Genomic DNA, 11,649 nt, shown 5'->3' on the forward strand with positions numbered 1-11,649 from the left:
TGTGTGGGTGAGCAGCAGGCGTGTGTGCGGCTGAGCAGCAGCTGTGTGTGCGGGTGAGCAGCAGGCGTGTGTGCGGGTGAGCAGCAGGCTTGTGCGGGTGAGCAGCAGGCGTGTGTGCAGCTGAGCAGCAGCTGTGTGTGCGGGTGAGCAGCAGGCTTGTGCGGGTGAGCAGCAGGCGTGTGTGCGTGTGAGCAGCAGGCGTGTGTGCGGGTGAGCAGCAGACGTGTGTGTGTGTGGATGAGCAGCAGGTTTGTGTGTGTGTGGGTGAGCAGCAGGTTTGTGTGTGTGTGGGTGAGCAGCAGGCGTGTGTGCGGGTGAGCAGCAGCTGTGTGTGCGGCTGAGCAGCAGGCGTGTGTGCGGGTGAGCAGCAGCTGTGTGTGCGGCTGAGCAGCAGCTGTGTGTGCCCTGCAGAGCTCGGCGCAGCGGGAGCTAGAGGAGAGCTGGCGGGTGTATGCTGAGCTGCAGCGCTGGGTGGAGCAGAGCCAGGCGGAGCTGGTGGAGAGGATCGCCACGCGGCAGAGAGAGGCAGAGAGACAGGCGCAGGAGCTGGCCCGCGGGCTGGAAGAGGAGCTCGCTCTGCTCCGCAGGAGGAGCAGTGAGCTGGAGGAGCTGGCCCACACCGACGACAAAGTGCTCTTCCTGCAGGTCACTGCAACAACCGCTGTACCAGCGTACACACACAGTGCATACACAATGTACACTCACACACACTCCTATACAATATACACGCTTACATACAGTATGCATTCACACACACACGCACACGCACACACACAGGCACACACACACACATTCACACATGCACACACACACACACGCACGCACACGCTCACACACGCACACGCACACACACTCACACACGCACATGCACGCATGCGCATGCACACACACACTCACACACACGCTCACACTCACACACGCACACTCACACTCACACTCATACACACACTCTCTCTCTCTCTAACACTCTGTTCTGTGCTGCAGGGTCATGCAGCCCTGCCACCCCCCCTCGAGCCCATGGACTGGTCGGGCGTGTCCGTCAACACTGACCTTTACGTGGGGACAGTGAGGTCATCAGTCAGTGCCCTGCTGGAGAGGTTTCAGGAGGAGCTCAAGACACTCTTCAGCAGAGGTCTGTGATTGGTCTAGCCTGGTCACAAGACAGTGTGGGCTCCACCCCCTCACCATGTCCCCCATAGGAGCCCACAGCTAATCTTTCCTGAGCCATCAGATCTTCTCCATGGCACTAACACCTCTGCATGTGTCCAGATTTAAAGGTCACATCTGCAAAGGCACAGAAACCAGACTGACACAGAGTTTAAAACAATGCATCTAATCAGCATCTTTACCTCTGAATATATTCATCCTGCTAGATATTTGATTTTTATCTGTTTCTTCCACAGAGCTGAGGAAGCTGCAAAACTACGCAAGTATGTCCCGTCCCCTCCTTACTGACCTACGCCAACCCTAACCCTAACCCTAACCCTAACCCACGCCAACCCTAACCCTAAGCCTAACCCTAACCCACGCCAACCCTAACCTTAACCCTAACCCTAACCCTAACCCTAACCCTAACCCACGCCAACCCTAACCTTAACCCTAACCCTAACCCACGCCAACCCTAACCCTAACCCTAACCCACGCCAACCCTAAACTTAACCCTAACCTTAACCCTAACCCTAACCCACGCCAACCCTAACCCTAACCCTAACCCACGCCAACCCTAACCCTAACCCTAACCCACGCCAACCCTAACCCTAACCCACGCCAACCCTAACCCTAACCCTAACCCTAACCCACGCCAACCCTAACCCTAACCCTAACCCTAACCCACGCCAACCCTAACCCTAACCCTAACCCACGCCAACCCTAAACTTAACCCTAACCCTAACCCTAACCCTAACCCACGCCAACCCTAACCCTAACCCTAACCCACGCCAACCCTAACCCTAACCCACGCCAACCCTAACCCTAACCCTATCCCTAACCCACGTCAACCCTAACCCTAACCCTAACCCTAACCCACGCCAACCCTAACCCTAACCCTAACCCTAACCCTAACCCTAACCCTAACCCACGCCAACCCTAACCCTAACCCTAACCCACGCCAACCCTAACCCTAACCCTAACCCTAACCCACGTCAACCCTAACCCTAACCCTAACCCTAACCCACGCCAACCCTAACCCTAACCCTAACCCTAACCCTAACCCTAACCCTAACTCTCCTCCTTACTGACCCATGTTAAACGATGATGTCGTTCCTCACGTGCACAGCATTGGTGAGTTCACTCTGTCCGCTCTCTCTGCAGGTGAGGTGTTCCTGGACCCGGCCACAGCGCAGCGGAACCTGGTGCTGTCGGAGGACGGGAAGCAGGTGTGGTACGAGGAGCACCGGCAGGCGGTGGCGGAGAGCGGGCGGCGCTTCCAGCCGGCGCTGTTTGTGCTGGCGCGCGAGGGCCTGAGCTCCGGCCGCCACTACTGGGAGGTGGACGTGGGCGGGAAGACGGCGTGGACGCTGGGTATGGCGCGGCAGTCTGCCCGCAGGAAGGGCGAGATCAAGCTCAGCCCCGGCAGCGGCTTCTGGTGCCTGTGGCTGAAGGGGGGGCAGATCAAAGCCCTCTCCTCCACACGCCTGCCCCTGCAGCTGGCCACGCCCCCGCACAAAGTGGGCATCTACCTGGACTACGAGGCGGGGCAGGTGTCCTTCTACGATGTGAAGGCACGCTCGCACCTCTACACCTTCATGGATGCCTTCAGCGAAAGTCTCTTCCCCATCTTCAGCCCCTGTCTCAACCAGGACGGCAAGAACTCCGGCCCCCTTGTCATCTCACCTGTCAAACACAGCTGAGCCGCAGAGACCTGCTCCCAAACTCCCAAACCCCACCCCCTAACCTACAGACACCTGCTCCCAAACTCCCAAACCCCACCTCCTAACCGACAGACACCTGCTCCCAAACTCCCAAACCCCACCCCCTAACCTACAGACACCTGCTCCCAAACTCCCAAACCCCACCCCCTAACCTACAGACACCTGCTCCCAAACTCCCAAACCCCACCCCCTAACCTACAGACACCTGCTCCCAAACTCCCAAACCCCACCCCCTAACCTACAGACACCTGCTCCCAAACTCCCAAACCCCACCCCCTAACCGACAGACACCTACTCCCAAACTCCCAAACCCCACCCCCTAACCGACAGACACCTGCTCACAAACTCCCAAACCCCACCCCCTAACCGACAGACACCTACTCCCAAACTCCCAAACCCCACCCCCTAACCGACAGACACCTACTCCCAAACTCCCAAACCCCACCCCCTAACCGACAGACACCTGCTCCCAAACTCCCAAACCCCACCCCCTAACCGACAGACACCTGCTCCCAAACTCCCAAACCCCACCCCCTAACCGACAGACACCTACCGTAAAGCTCTAAAACCTTCTCCAAGCTACAGCTTTTTAGACAAAGTCATTTTTACCTGCCTCAGTTCCCTCTTACCAGATGTGTCAGAGAAGCAGAAATGTGTTCTGGAATGGGATTTCCTCACATGCTGGAGACATGTTTTAACCCAAACCGTTTTAGAGGGGTTTAATCCAGTTAATTTTGTACCTGAGGCCAAGAACTTGGCTTTTTGTGGATGTTTGAATGATACTGAAGGACATTCTGGTGGTGGATCAGTGCTGCTCTGCCACAGAGAGAGCAGCTGACGTTGCTGTGGATCAGTGAGTGAGGTGTGGGGTCAGTTTTCTCTGCTGTCTTCAGCCTGACACCACAGGACACTGCAATGCTGTCATGCTTCTTCTAAGGGCTGTACTACATGTGAAGGACTAACAGGTGGTGGAGGGCTCAAATCTCTCAATCCTCATATATGAAGTGTCTTAAATATCATATATCCTGTGCCATATATATCACACATCTTAACCCTTTTACATGTAGAATGTTTGGGTTTTACATTTTTTGATTGACATATTAAGATACCTTTCTGTAACTACACTTAAGCAGAGATTTTACTGTGAAATGTAACTATTTTGGTACTTCTTTAGACTTTATTCAATAAAATTGAATTGCTAAAATGATAAAGATATGTACATGTAAACTAATCTCTGTAAATTTAGAATCATTGATATTTTTCACTTTCAGAAACTTTGAATAAAAACACAAAGGTCAATGGATCTTTTCCTTTTTGTCATTTTCTGCATTTAAAAATTCCAAATGATAATTACTCTGTCATACATTTCACACCCCACACTCATCTTTACAATCCTAATGGCAACAGAAAGAAGTGGGCAGAGCTCAGTGGTGTGCAAGGGGTTAATGCTGTTCCTTTAAGGGCAGAGACAGCCATGCTGCTGCGGTGTAATTTTGTGAGGGGGGTGGGGGGTCAGCTGTGTCGTGTGTCGTTCTCAGACAGAGCAGTGACGCTGAGCAGAAATACTGCTGCCGTTGCTGCTAAGAACGATTCAGAACTTCACACTGCGCATTTTACAGCGTTCAGACAATGATTCCTACGGTTATGGCAGCTCCAGGAATGTTGATCTGCTAGCTGAACCAAATACTCACCAGGAGAAATATCAGTAAGTGCTCTGTGTGTGTGTGTGAGTCTGTGTGTTTGTGAGTGTGTGCGTGTGTGTGTGTGTGTGAGTGTGTGTGAGTGTGTGTGTGTGTGTGTGAGTGTGTGTGTGTGTGCATGTGTGTGTGAGTGTGTGAGTGTGTGTGTGTGAGTGTGTGTGTGTGTGTGTGTGTGTGTGTGTGTGTGAGTGTGTGTGTGTGTGTGTGTGTGTGAGTGTGTGTGTGTGTGAGTTTGTGTGTGTGTGCATGTGTGTGTGTGTGTTTGTGTGTGTGAGTGTGTGTGTGTGAGTTTGTGTGTGTGTGCATGTGTGTGTGTGTGTGTGTGTGTGTGAGTGTGTGTGTGTGTGTGTGTGTGTGTGTGTGTGTGTGTGTGAGTGTGTTTGTGTGTGTGTGTGCGTGTGTGTGTGTGTGAGTGTGTGTGAGTGTGTGTGTGTGTGTGTGTGTGAGTGTGTTTGTGTGTGTGTGTGTGTGTGTGTGTGTGTGTGTGAGTGTGTGTGTGTGTGTGTGTGTGAGTGTGTGTGTGTGTGTGTGTGTGTGTGTGTGTGTGTGAGTGTGTTTGTGTGTGTGTGTGTGTGTGTGTGTGTGAGTGTGTTTGTGTGTGTGTGTGTGTGTGTGTGTGTGTGTCTGTGACAGTAATGCTTATGTGTGTGTGTGTGTGTGTGCTGGATGTTTTTCCCTTATGGAATTACCCTCTGGGTGGAAGAGACTTTGCGGTTGGAGGATCTCTCAGGCATAAAGCTGGACTTTATCAGAGTTTTTGTTTATGGACTGAGCCTGAGCTGGTGATTGGCTGGGCTGATATTCCTGGAGGAATGTTAGTCTTACCTGCTATGTATAGCAGGACTCTGTACTCCAGCTGCTCAGCTGCTCCCACACTTGGAGAAACCTGCTGACACCAGGGTTTCAGACCAGCGCACAACTGCTGTGTGTCATTCAGCAGAGAGCTGCACTGTTACACAGGGATGGATGAAGTGCAGTATCCTCACATCTGCATGATATCAGAGCAAACCCACAGTCACAGTGAGTGTGCGGTCACAGTGAGTGTGCGGTCGCTGTGAGTGTGCAGTCGCAGTGAGTGTGCGGTCGCAGTGAGTGTGCGGTCACAATGAGTGTGTGGTCACAGTGAGTGTGCGGTCACAGTGAGTGTGCAGTCATAGTGCCTGCGCAGTCACAGTGAGTGTACGGTCACAGTGAGTGTGCGGTTGCAGTGAGTGTGCGGTCACAGTGAGTGTGCGGTCACAGTGAGTGTATGGTCATAGTGCCTGCGCAGTCACAGTGAGTGTGCGGTCACAGTGAGTGTCCGGTCGCAGTGATCGTGGGGTCACAGTGAGTGTGCGGTCGCAGTGAGTGTGCAGTCACAGTGAGTGTGCGGTCGCAGTGAGTGTGTGGTCACAGTGAGTGTGTGGTCACAGTGAGTGTGCGGTCATAGTGCCTGCGCGGTCACAGTGAGTGTGCGGTCATAGGGGCCGTCCCTCAGTGTTTGGGTGATTGTGTGTGTGTGCGTGTGTGTGTGTGCGTGCTGTCTGATTGTGTGTGTGTGTGTGTGTGTGTGTGTGCTGTGTGTGTGTGTGTGTGTGTGTGTGTGTGTGCGTGCTGTCTGATTGTGTGTGCGTGTGTGTGTGTGTGTGTGTGTGCGTGCTGTCTGATTGTGTGTGTGTGTGTGTGTGTGCGTGCTGTCTGATTGTGTGTGTGTGTGTGTGTGTGATTCTCCTGGCCTTGGAGTGTGGGAACATGTGGAGAGAGACCCACCTCCAGCAGCACGTGCAGCTCTGTCGCTCCTGCGTGAGGAAAACACCGTCAGCTCAGCAGAGTCACGCTGCTCACGCCCCGGCATCATCTGCGCCACGGCCGGCCATGCACTGTGGGGCTTAGAGAAGCTGCAATGGTAGCATGTCCATCAGTGTGCACTATGGTCCTCGCTGGTTTCCTCTGCAGCCCTTTTTGTACTGCGCCTTACTGAAAGTGCCTTCACTGAAAGTTTTTAGTAAAAATATTGTCAATGTGTGATCAACTAAAGACTAATCCTTAAACAGAATCTATTTTGACTGGTGTTGGTTTCTGAAATGTTCTGTTTTGTCAGGAATGGCTTCTCCCAGTAGCCTGTTCTCTGAGGAGCAATGCCACTGTTCCATATGCCTGGATGTCTTCACCAACCCAGTGTCCATCCCCTGCGGACACAACTTCTGCATGTGCTGCATCGGCGGCTACTGGAAGAGCAGTGCAATGTATCAGTGTCCCATGTGCAAGAAAACCTTCTACAAACGGCCTGACATCAGCATCAACACCGTGCTCAGAGAGATCGCCGAGCAGTTCAGAGGAATGAGAGGCTCTGCCCCCGAGGAGCGCGTGGAGCCCCTGTCCGAGGACACAGCAGAGCCGCGCCTGGAGGACCCCTCCCCCGGCCAGCCCCCGCCCCCCCCCGGAGACCGCGTGCCCTGTGACGTCTGCACTGGGGAGCAGCTGCAGGCTGTCCGGTCCTGCCTGGTGTGTCTGACCTCCTACTGTGATGAGCACATAAAGACCCACAATGCCAGGTTCACCAAACACAAGCTCATCGCCCCCGTGAGGAACCTGGAGGACAGGATGTGCAAGAAGCACGAGAGACTCCTGGAGCTCTTCTGCAGAAGCGACCAGACCTGCGTTTGCGTGCTGTGCATCGAAACCGACCACAGGGCGCACTACACCGTCCCTGCAGAGAGAGCCTGGACAGAGAAGAAGGTGACAGGAACTTTCATTAGCAGAATACGTGAATAAAAATAATCTAGCTGTAGTGTGGGCGGGGCGGCAGTGTAGCATAGTGGTTAAGGAGCAGGACTCGTAACTGAAAGGTTGCAGGTTCAATCCCCGCTGGGACACTGCTGCTGTACCCTTGGGCAAGGTACTTAACCCACAATTGCCTCAGCAAATATCCAGCTGTATAAATGGATAGCATTGTAAAGAACTGTAACCTATGTAAGTCGCTTTGGATAAAAGCGTCTGCTAAATGAATAAATGTAAATGTAATATGTTACTTATGAGATAAGAGCAACTCACTGCTTTGCATATTCACTATATAGATATCTTTCTTAAAAGAGGAAACAAGCATTGAAATTCCAGCAACAAAATAAATGAAATGTCCTTGCTTTGTGCGCAGACTCAGCTGAAGAAGACAGAAGCAGATGTGCAGCAGATGATACAGGACAGACAGAGGAAGGTGGAGGAGATCAGACAGTGTGTGGAGCTCAGCAGAGTGAGTCCTGATCACAGTCCTGACAGTCACATCAGGGAGGGGTACCACAGGGCTCAGTTACGGGGCCATTACTGATCTCTGACGCATTCAAATAATCACACTCATTCTCTGCTCCTGCTCCTAGCGATAAGCAGACACCGTTAACCTAAGAGCTGTCTCCTGTCCCATCAGAGCAGCACACAGGGAGAGATTGACGACAGCATGCAGGTCTTTAGCGCTTTGGTACGCTCCATTGAGATGCGCCAGGCTAAGCTCACTGAGGAGCTGGAGGAGAAACAGAGAGAAGCAGAGAGACGTGCTGAAGGCCTGATTAAAGAGCTGGAGCAGGAACTCACTGAGCTGCAGAGGAGAAGCACTGAGCTGGAGCAGCTCTCACGCACCGAGGACCACCTCCACTTCCTACAGGTCTCAGTCTCCTGCTGTTGGTCCCTGGAGAATGGGAATGTATGCAGACATTACAGTGATTCTCTGTGCTGATGGGTTTCTCCTCTCTCCTGCTGTAGACCTTCCCATCGCTGTGCACACCCCCTCACACCAGGGACTGGTCTGATGCCACTGTCCACACTGATGCGTGTGTGGGGACTGTGAGGAGAGCTGTGTCCCAGCTGGAGGAGACACTCAGGGAGGAAATGGACAAGCTGGTGGAGATGGGTAAGCTCCCCCTTTCAGTAAATATTCAGAAATATAAGTGTCTCAGAGGAGTTTGGAGCTGAAAAACACAGTGATTGGGTTCAGTTTGACTCAATGAGCGCACCTGATTTTACAGCATTTACCGTAAATATCACTTTGTGTTCCACATTTAAAAAAACATCTGTAAATGTCTCCATTTATGAAGATTTTAATCAAAAAGTATTCACACTTTCCCAAAATTAAGCCAATTAAATGTTTTTTAAATTTATTTGCATTGTGTAAACTTTTAATGAATTATTTAGGTGCATGTGTTGTTTAAGAAATATTCCACTCATTTAGTAAAGGTTCCTTGCTGAAATGTTGGATTACACAGCGCTGACTCAGATAAAGAGCCCTTAAGTTTACTCACACTCTGTGCTTGGTGTCACAGAGCTGAAGAGGATGCAGAAGTATGCAGGTGAGCTTTCTCTCCTGTCACCTCCTTACCTGTGTGGCAAAACAGTCTAGAGGGCGTGTCCTTACCTATGTGACACAGTGGTTTGGTGGGCGTGTCTTTACCTGTGTGATGCATTTGTGTAGTGGGTGTGCCTTAGCCTGTGTGATGCAGAGGTGTGGTGGGTGTGGCCTTACCTGTATGATGCAGAGATGCAATGGGCGTGGCCTCACCTGCCTCTCTCGTCCTCAGTGGGTGTGACCCTGGACGCTCTGACAGCGAATCCGTGGCTCCAGGTTTCGGAGAGCGGAAAGCAGGTGAGGCATGCGGGCACCTGGCAGGACCTCCCGGACGGCCCCGAGCGCTTCGACACTGTGGTCATCGTCCTCGGGAGGGAGGCCTTTGACTCGGGGAGGCACTACTGGGAGGTGCAGGTGGGAGAGAAGGACGACTGGTACGTGGGCGTGGCCAAGGCGTCTGTGAACAGGAAGGGGCGGATTGCGGTCAGCACAGCACACGGGTACTGGGCACTGGCTATGAAGAAGGGGCACTACAAGGTGTCCTCCGGCCCCCCTCTCCTCCTCACCCTCCACCCCCGGCCCAGACAGGTGGGTGTGTACCTGGACTATGAGGAGGGGCAGGTCTCCTTCTACGACGTGAAGGCCAGGTCTCACATCCACACCTTCACGGACGCCTTCACCGAGAAACTGCAGCCCTTTTTTTACCTGTACTGCTGCGACAAGGCCTCTGACTCCATCACCATCAGCCCCTTTCCAGAGACTCCGCCCACCAAGCAGTGCTGAGCTGGGCCTCAGAGCAGGGCTCTCTGACCCCGCCCACCTGCACTCCCGCCCACACACCCCCTCCCTCTGCACCCGCCCCCCTCTGCACACTCCCTCTCCACACACACACCCCTCTCCACACACACTCACTGGGCACGGCTGCATACGAAGGCTAGACATGAGGAAAGGCCTGATTCGTTTCATACATCATTGGACTCATTTTAATAAGGTCTGAAGAAATAATTAAATCCATGCCTCATTCTTAAAATGCCCTGAGATCTTTCTTTTGTTCAGATGTATACCAAAATAACCATCCCTTAGTACTGTAACATGTAAACAGTGCAATACTAGAACCAATAAATAATAATCATCATGTGAAATTACTGTCATTTGTAGAGACCTTGATCTAGTCAATCCTTTAACTTTCCAAACAATCCAATATCACCATCACCAGTGACATCACTCTCCCCCACAGCCCTTCATCACCACCACTGTCAGCTCACACCATCAGACATAAATCCAGGAAACAAGCGTGCAAAGAGATCCATATGCGTCAGCCTTTCACTCAGTAAGGTTTAGTTTAGTGTAGTTTCTATAGTGAGGAACTGATACTGACAGGCACATGTGGTAAGACACACACACACACACACACACACACACATACACACACACACACACACACACACACACACACACACAAATCTCCTCTTTTTATGAGAATGAAGCACTTTATTTGACTTCAATTATAAACTTGATTTTATGAAATCAGTGATCAAACAAAATGGAAAGATCTGAGAAATGATTTGAAACCCCCTGCATTGCTGGGCAGCTGAATGCATCTATACCAGGTTTATAAATGGTCTGTACCAGGTTTACATGGGCATTTCTACAAGCATAAAACCATTAAAATACATAAAATATTTACATTTACATTCAGTAATTTGGCAGCCACTCTTGTGCAGATAATATAGTGCCGCAATGCAAAATGTTCTATCAGATTTATGAAGTAAATGTGTTCAGTTACACTGTAAAGTTACAGTTGGACGGGGTGCCAACAGCTTCACTGGGTTTGTCTGAAGTCAGCATGTTTCATTCATGCTGTCAATAAATATAAAGCACAATTACTAAACGGTGAATGATTATAATGGCATGTGGACTTCAGCATTTCTGATAAGAATGAATGTTGGCTTAGATCAGGTGTAGAAGCCCCCTCTCTCTTTTTCTGCTGCTTTAATATCTCTCCTCACTTCTGGTGGAGATCGTTAGACCAGGTCCCCTCGGTTTCTCCTGGCTACTCTGCGCAGTGGAGTGACTGGGTTAATGCAGCTGGCTAACAGGTCTCCCAAACACGCTGTGTGTGGTAAGGCTGCATACATTTACAAACCAATCCTAATGTGTTTCAATTTCCTCAATATTTTGAGTGTTGTTGCATCCCAGTAACTAAAGCTGAATAGTATACAACTGGTGTGTTATGTCTTGAAAGTCATTTTGTCATTTTCGGTCATTTTGGGCTAAACTGATTCTATGAATGAAAAGAACTCTGACAGTTTCAGCCATTGGCCAGTAGGGGGCAGCACACACTACTACACTACTATGGCAAAGAATTCCGTTCCTACACAAGAACCAGAAAGTGTCACACCTCTCTGCCTACATTCAGAAGAAATCTATTAAAATGAAAATAGCTGCTATTCCCAGAAGGAAAATGACACTGTCAGAGAGAATGCAGGAGATCCTGATCTCTTCACCCGCACACTGTAATTCAGGGTCTGTTACTCATAACACAGAACACGTCTGAAACATGCAGCATATTTTCACCTGCCGGATTATTATAAAGGCTGTGGTTTATGAGAAGAGAGTGGGCGTGTCAGCTCCTCGTGGGCGGCACCGTGGGCGTGTCCTCTCCCTGTTATCAGTGGACAGAGACCGGCATGCTTCACTCTCCAGCAGTGATCCAAAGTGCAGCACACAGGTGAGCTCCTCTCATCCAGGTACAGGACTGTTACAG

General features: G+C 51.1%; 2 protein-coding genes across 2 annotated transcripts in view; both read left to right on the forward strand.

The window, feature by feature from the left end:
- btr12 (bloodthirsty-related gene family, member 12) overlaps positions 1–2,948 on the forward strand; it is a 7,446-nt gene extending 4,498 nt beyond the window's left edge. The window contains exons 4-7 of the mRNA XM_036550729.1: positions 412–645; positions 985–1,132; positions 1,404–1,430; positions 2,311–2,948. Of these exons, the coding sequence (XP_036406622.1) occupies positions 412–645; positions 985–1,132; positions 1,404–1,430; positions 2,311–2,849 (948 nt within the window). The 3' untranslated portion in view covers positions 2,850–2,948. The remainder of the gene's footprint in view (positions 1–411; positions 646–984; positions 1,133–1,403; positions 1,431–2,310) is intronic.
- Positions 2,949–4,406: 1,458 nt separating this feature from the next.
- Positions 4,407–9,729, forward strand: si:dkey-46i9.6 (E3 ubiquitin-protein ligase TRIM58). Its single transcript, XM_036551167.1, has 7 exons — positions 4,407–4,575; positions 6,651–7,288; positions 7,704–7,799; positions 7,971–8,204; positions 8,303–8,450; positions 8,860–8,886; positions 9,115–9,729. Exons 2-7 carry the CDS (start codon positions 6,653–6,655, stop codon positions 9,663–9,665), a joined length of 1,692 nt encoding a protein of 563 aa, XP_036407060.1. The 5' UTR covers positions 4,407–4,575; positions 6,651–6,652; the 3' UTR covers positions 9,666–9,729.
- The last annotated feature ends 1,920 nt before the right edge of the window (positions 9,730–11,649 follow it).

This window comes from Megalops cyprinoides, chromosome 18 (assembly GCF_013368585.1).
Source record: "Megalops cyprinoides isolate fMegCyp1 chromosome 18, fMegCyp1.pri, whole genome shotgun sequence".
In the NCBI taxonomy this organism is placed as follows: domain Eukaryota; kingdom Metazoa; phylum Chordata; class Actinopteri; order Elopiformes; family Megalopidae; genus Megalops; species Megalops cyprinoides.

Excerpts from the sequence above, each read along its gene's own strand:
- si:dkey-46i9.6 (XM_036551167.1), top strand. The coding sequence starts at position 6,653 with ATGGCTTCTCCCAGTAGCCTGTTCTCTGAGGAGCAATGCCACTGTTCC. Across the intron at positions 7,289-7,703 it reads GAGCCTGGACAGAGAAGAAG|ACTCAGCTGAAGAAGACAGA; the intron begins GTGACAGGAACT and ends CTTTGTGCGCAG. Across the intron at positions 8,451-8,859 it reads GGACAAGCTGGTGGAGATGG|AGCTGAAGAGGATGCAGAAG; the intron begins GTAAGCTCCCCC and ends TTGGTGTCACAG.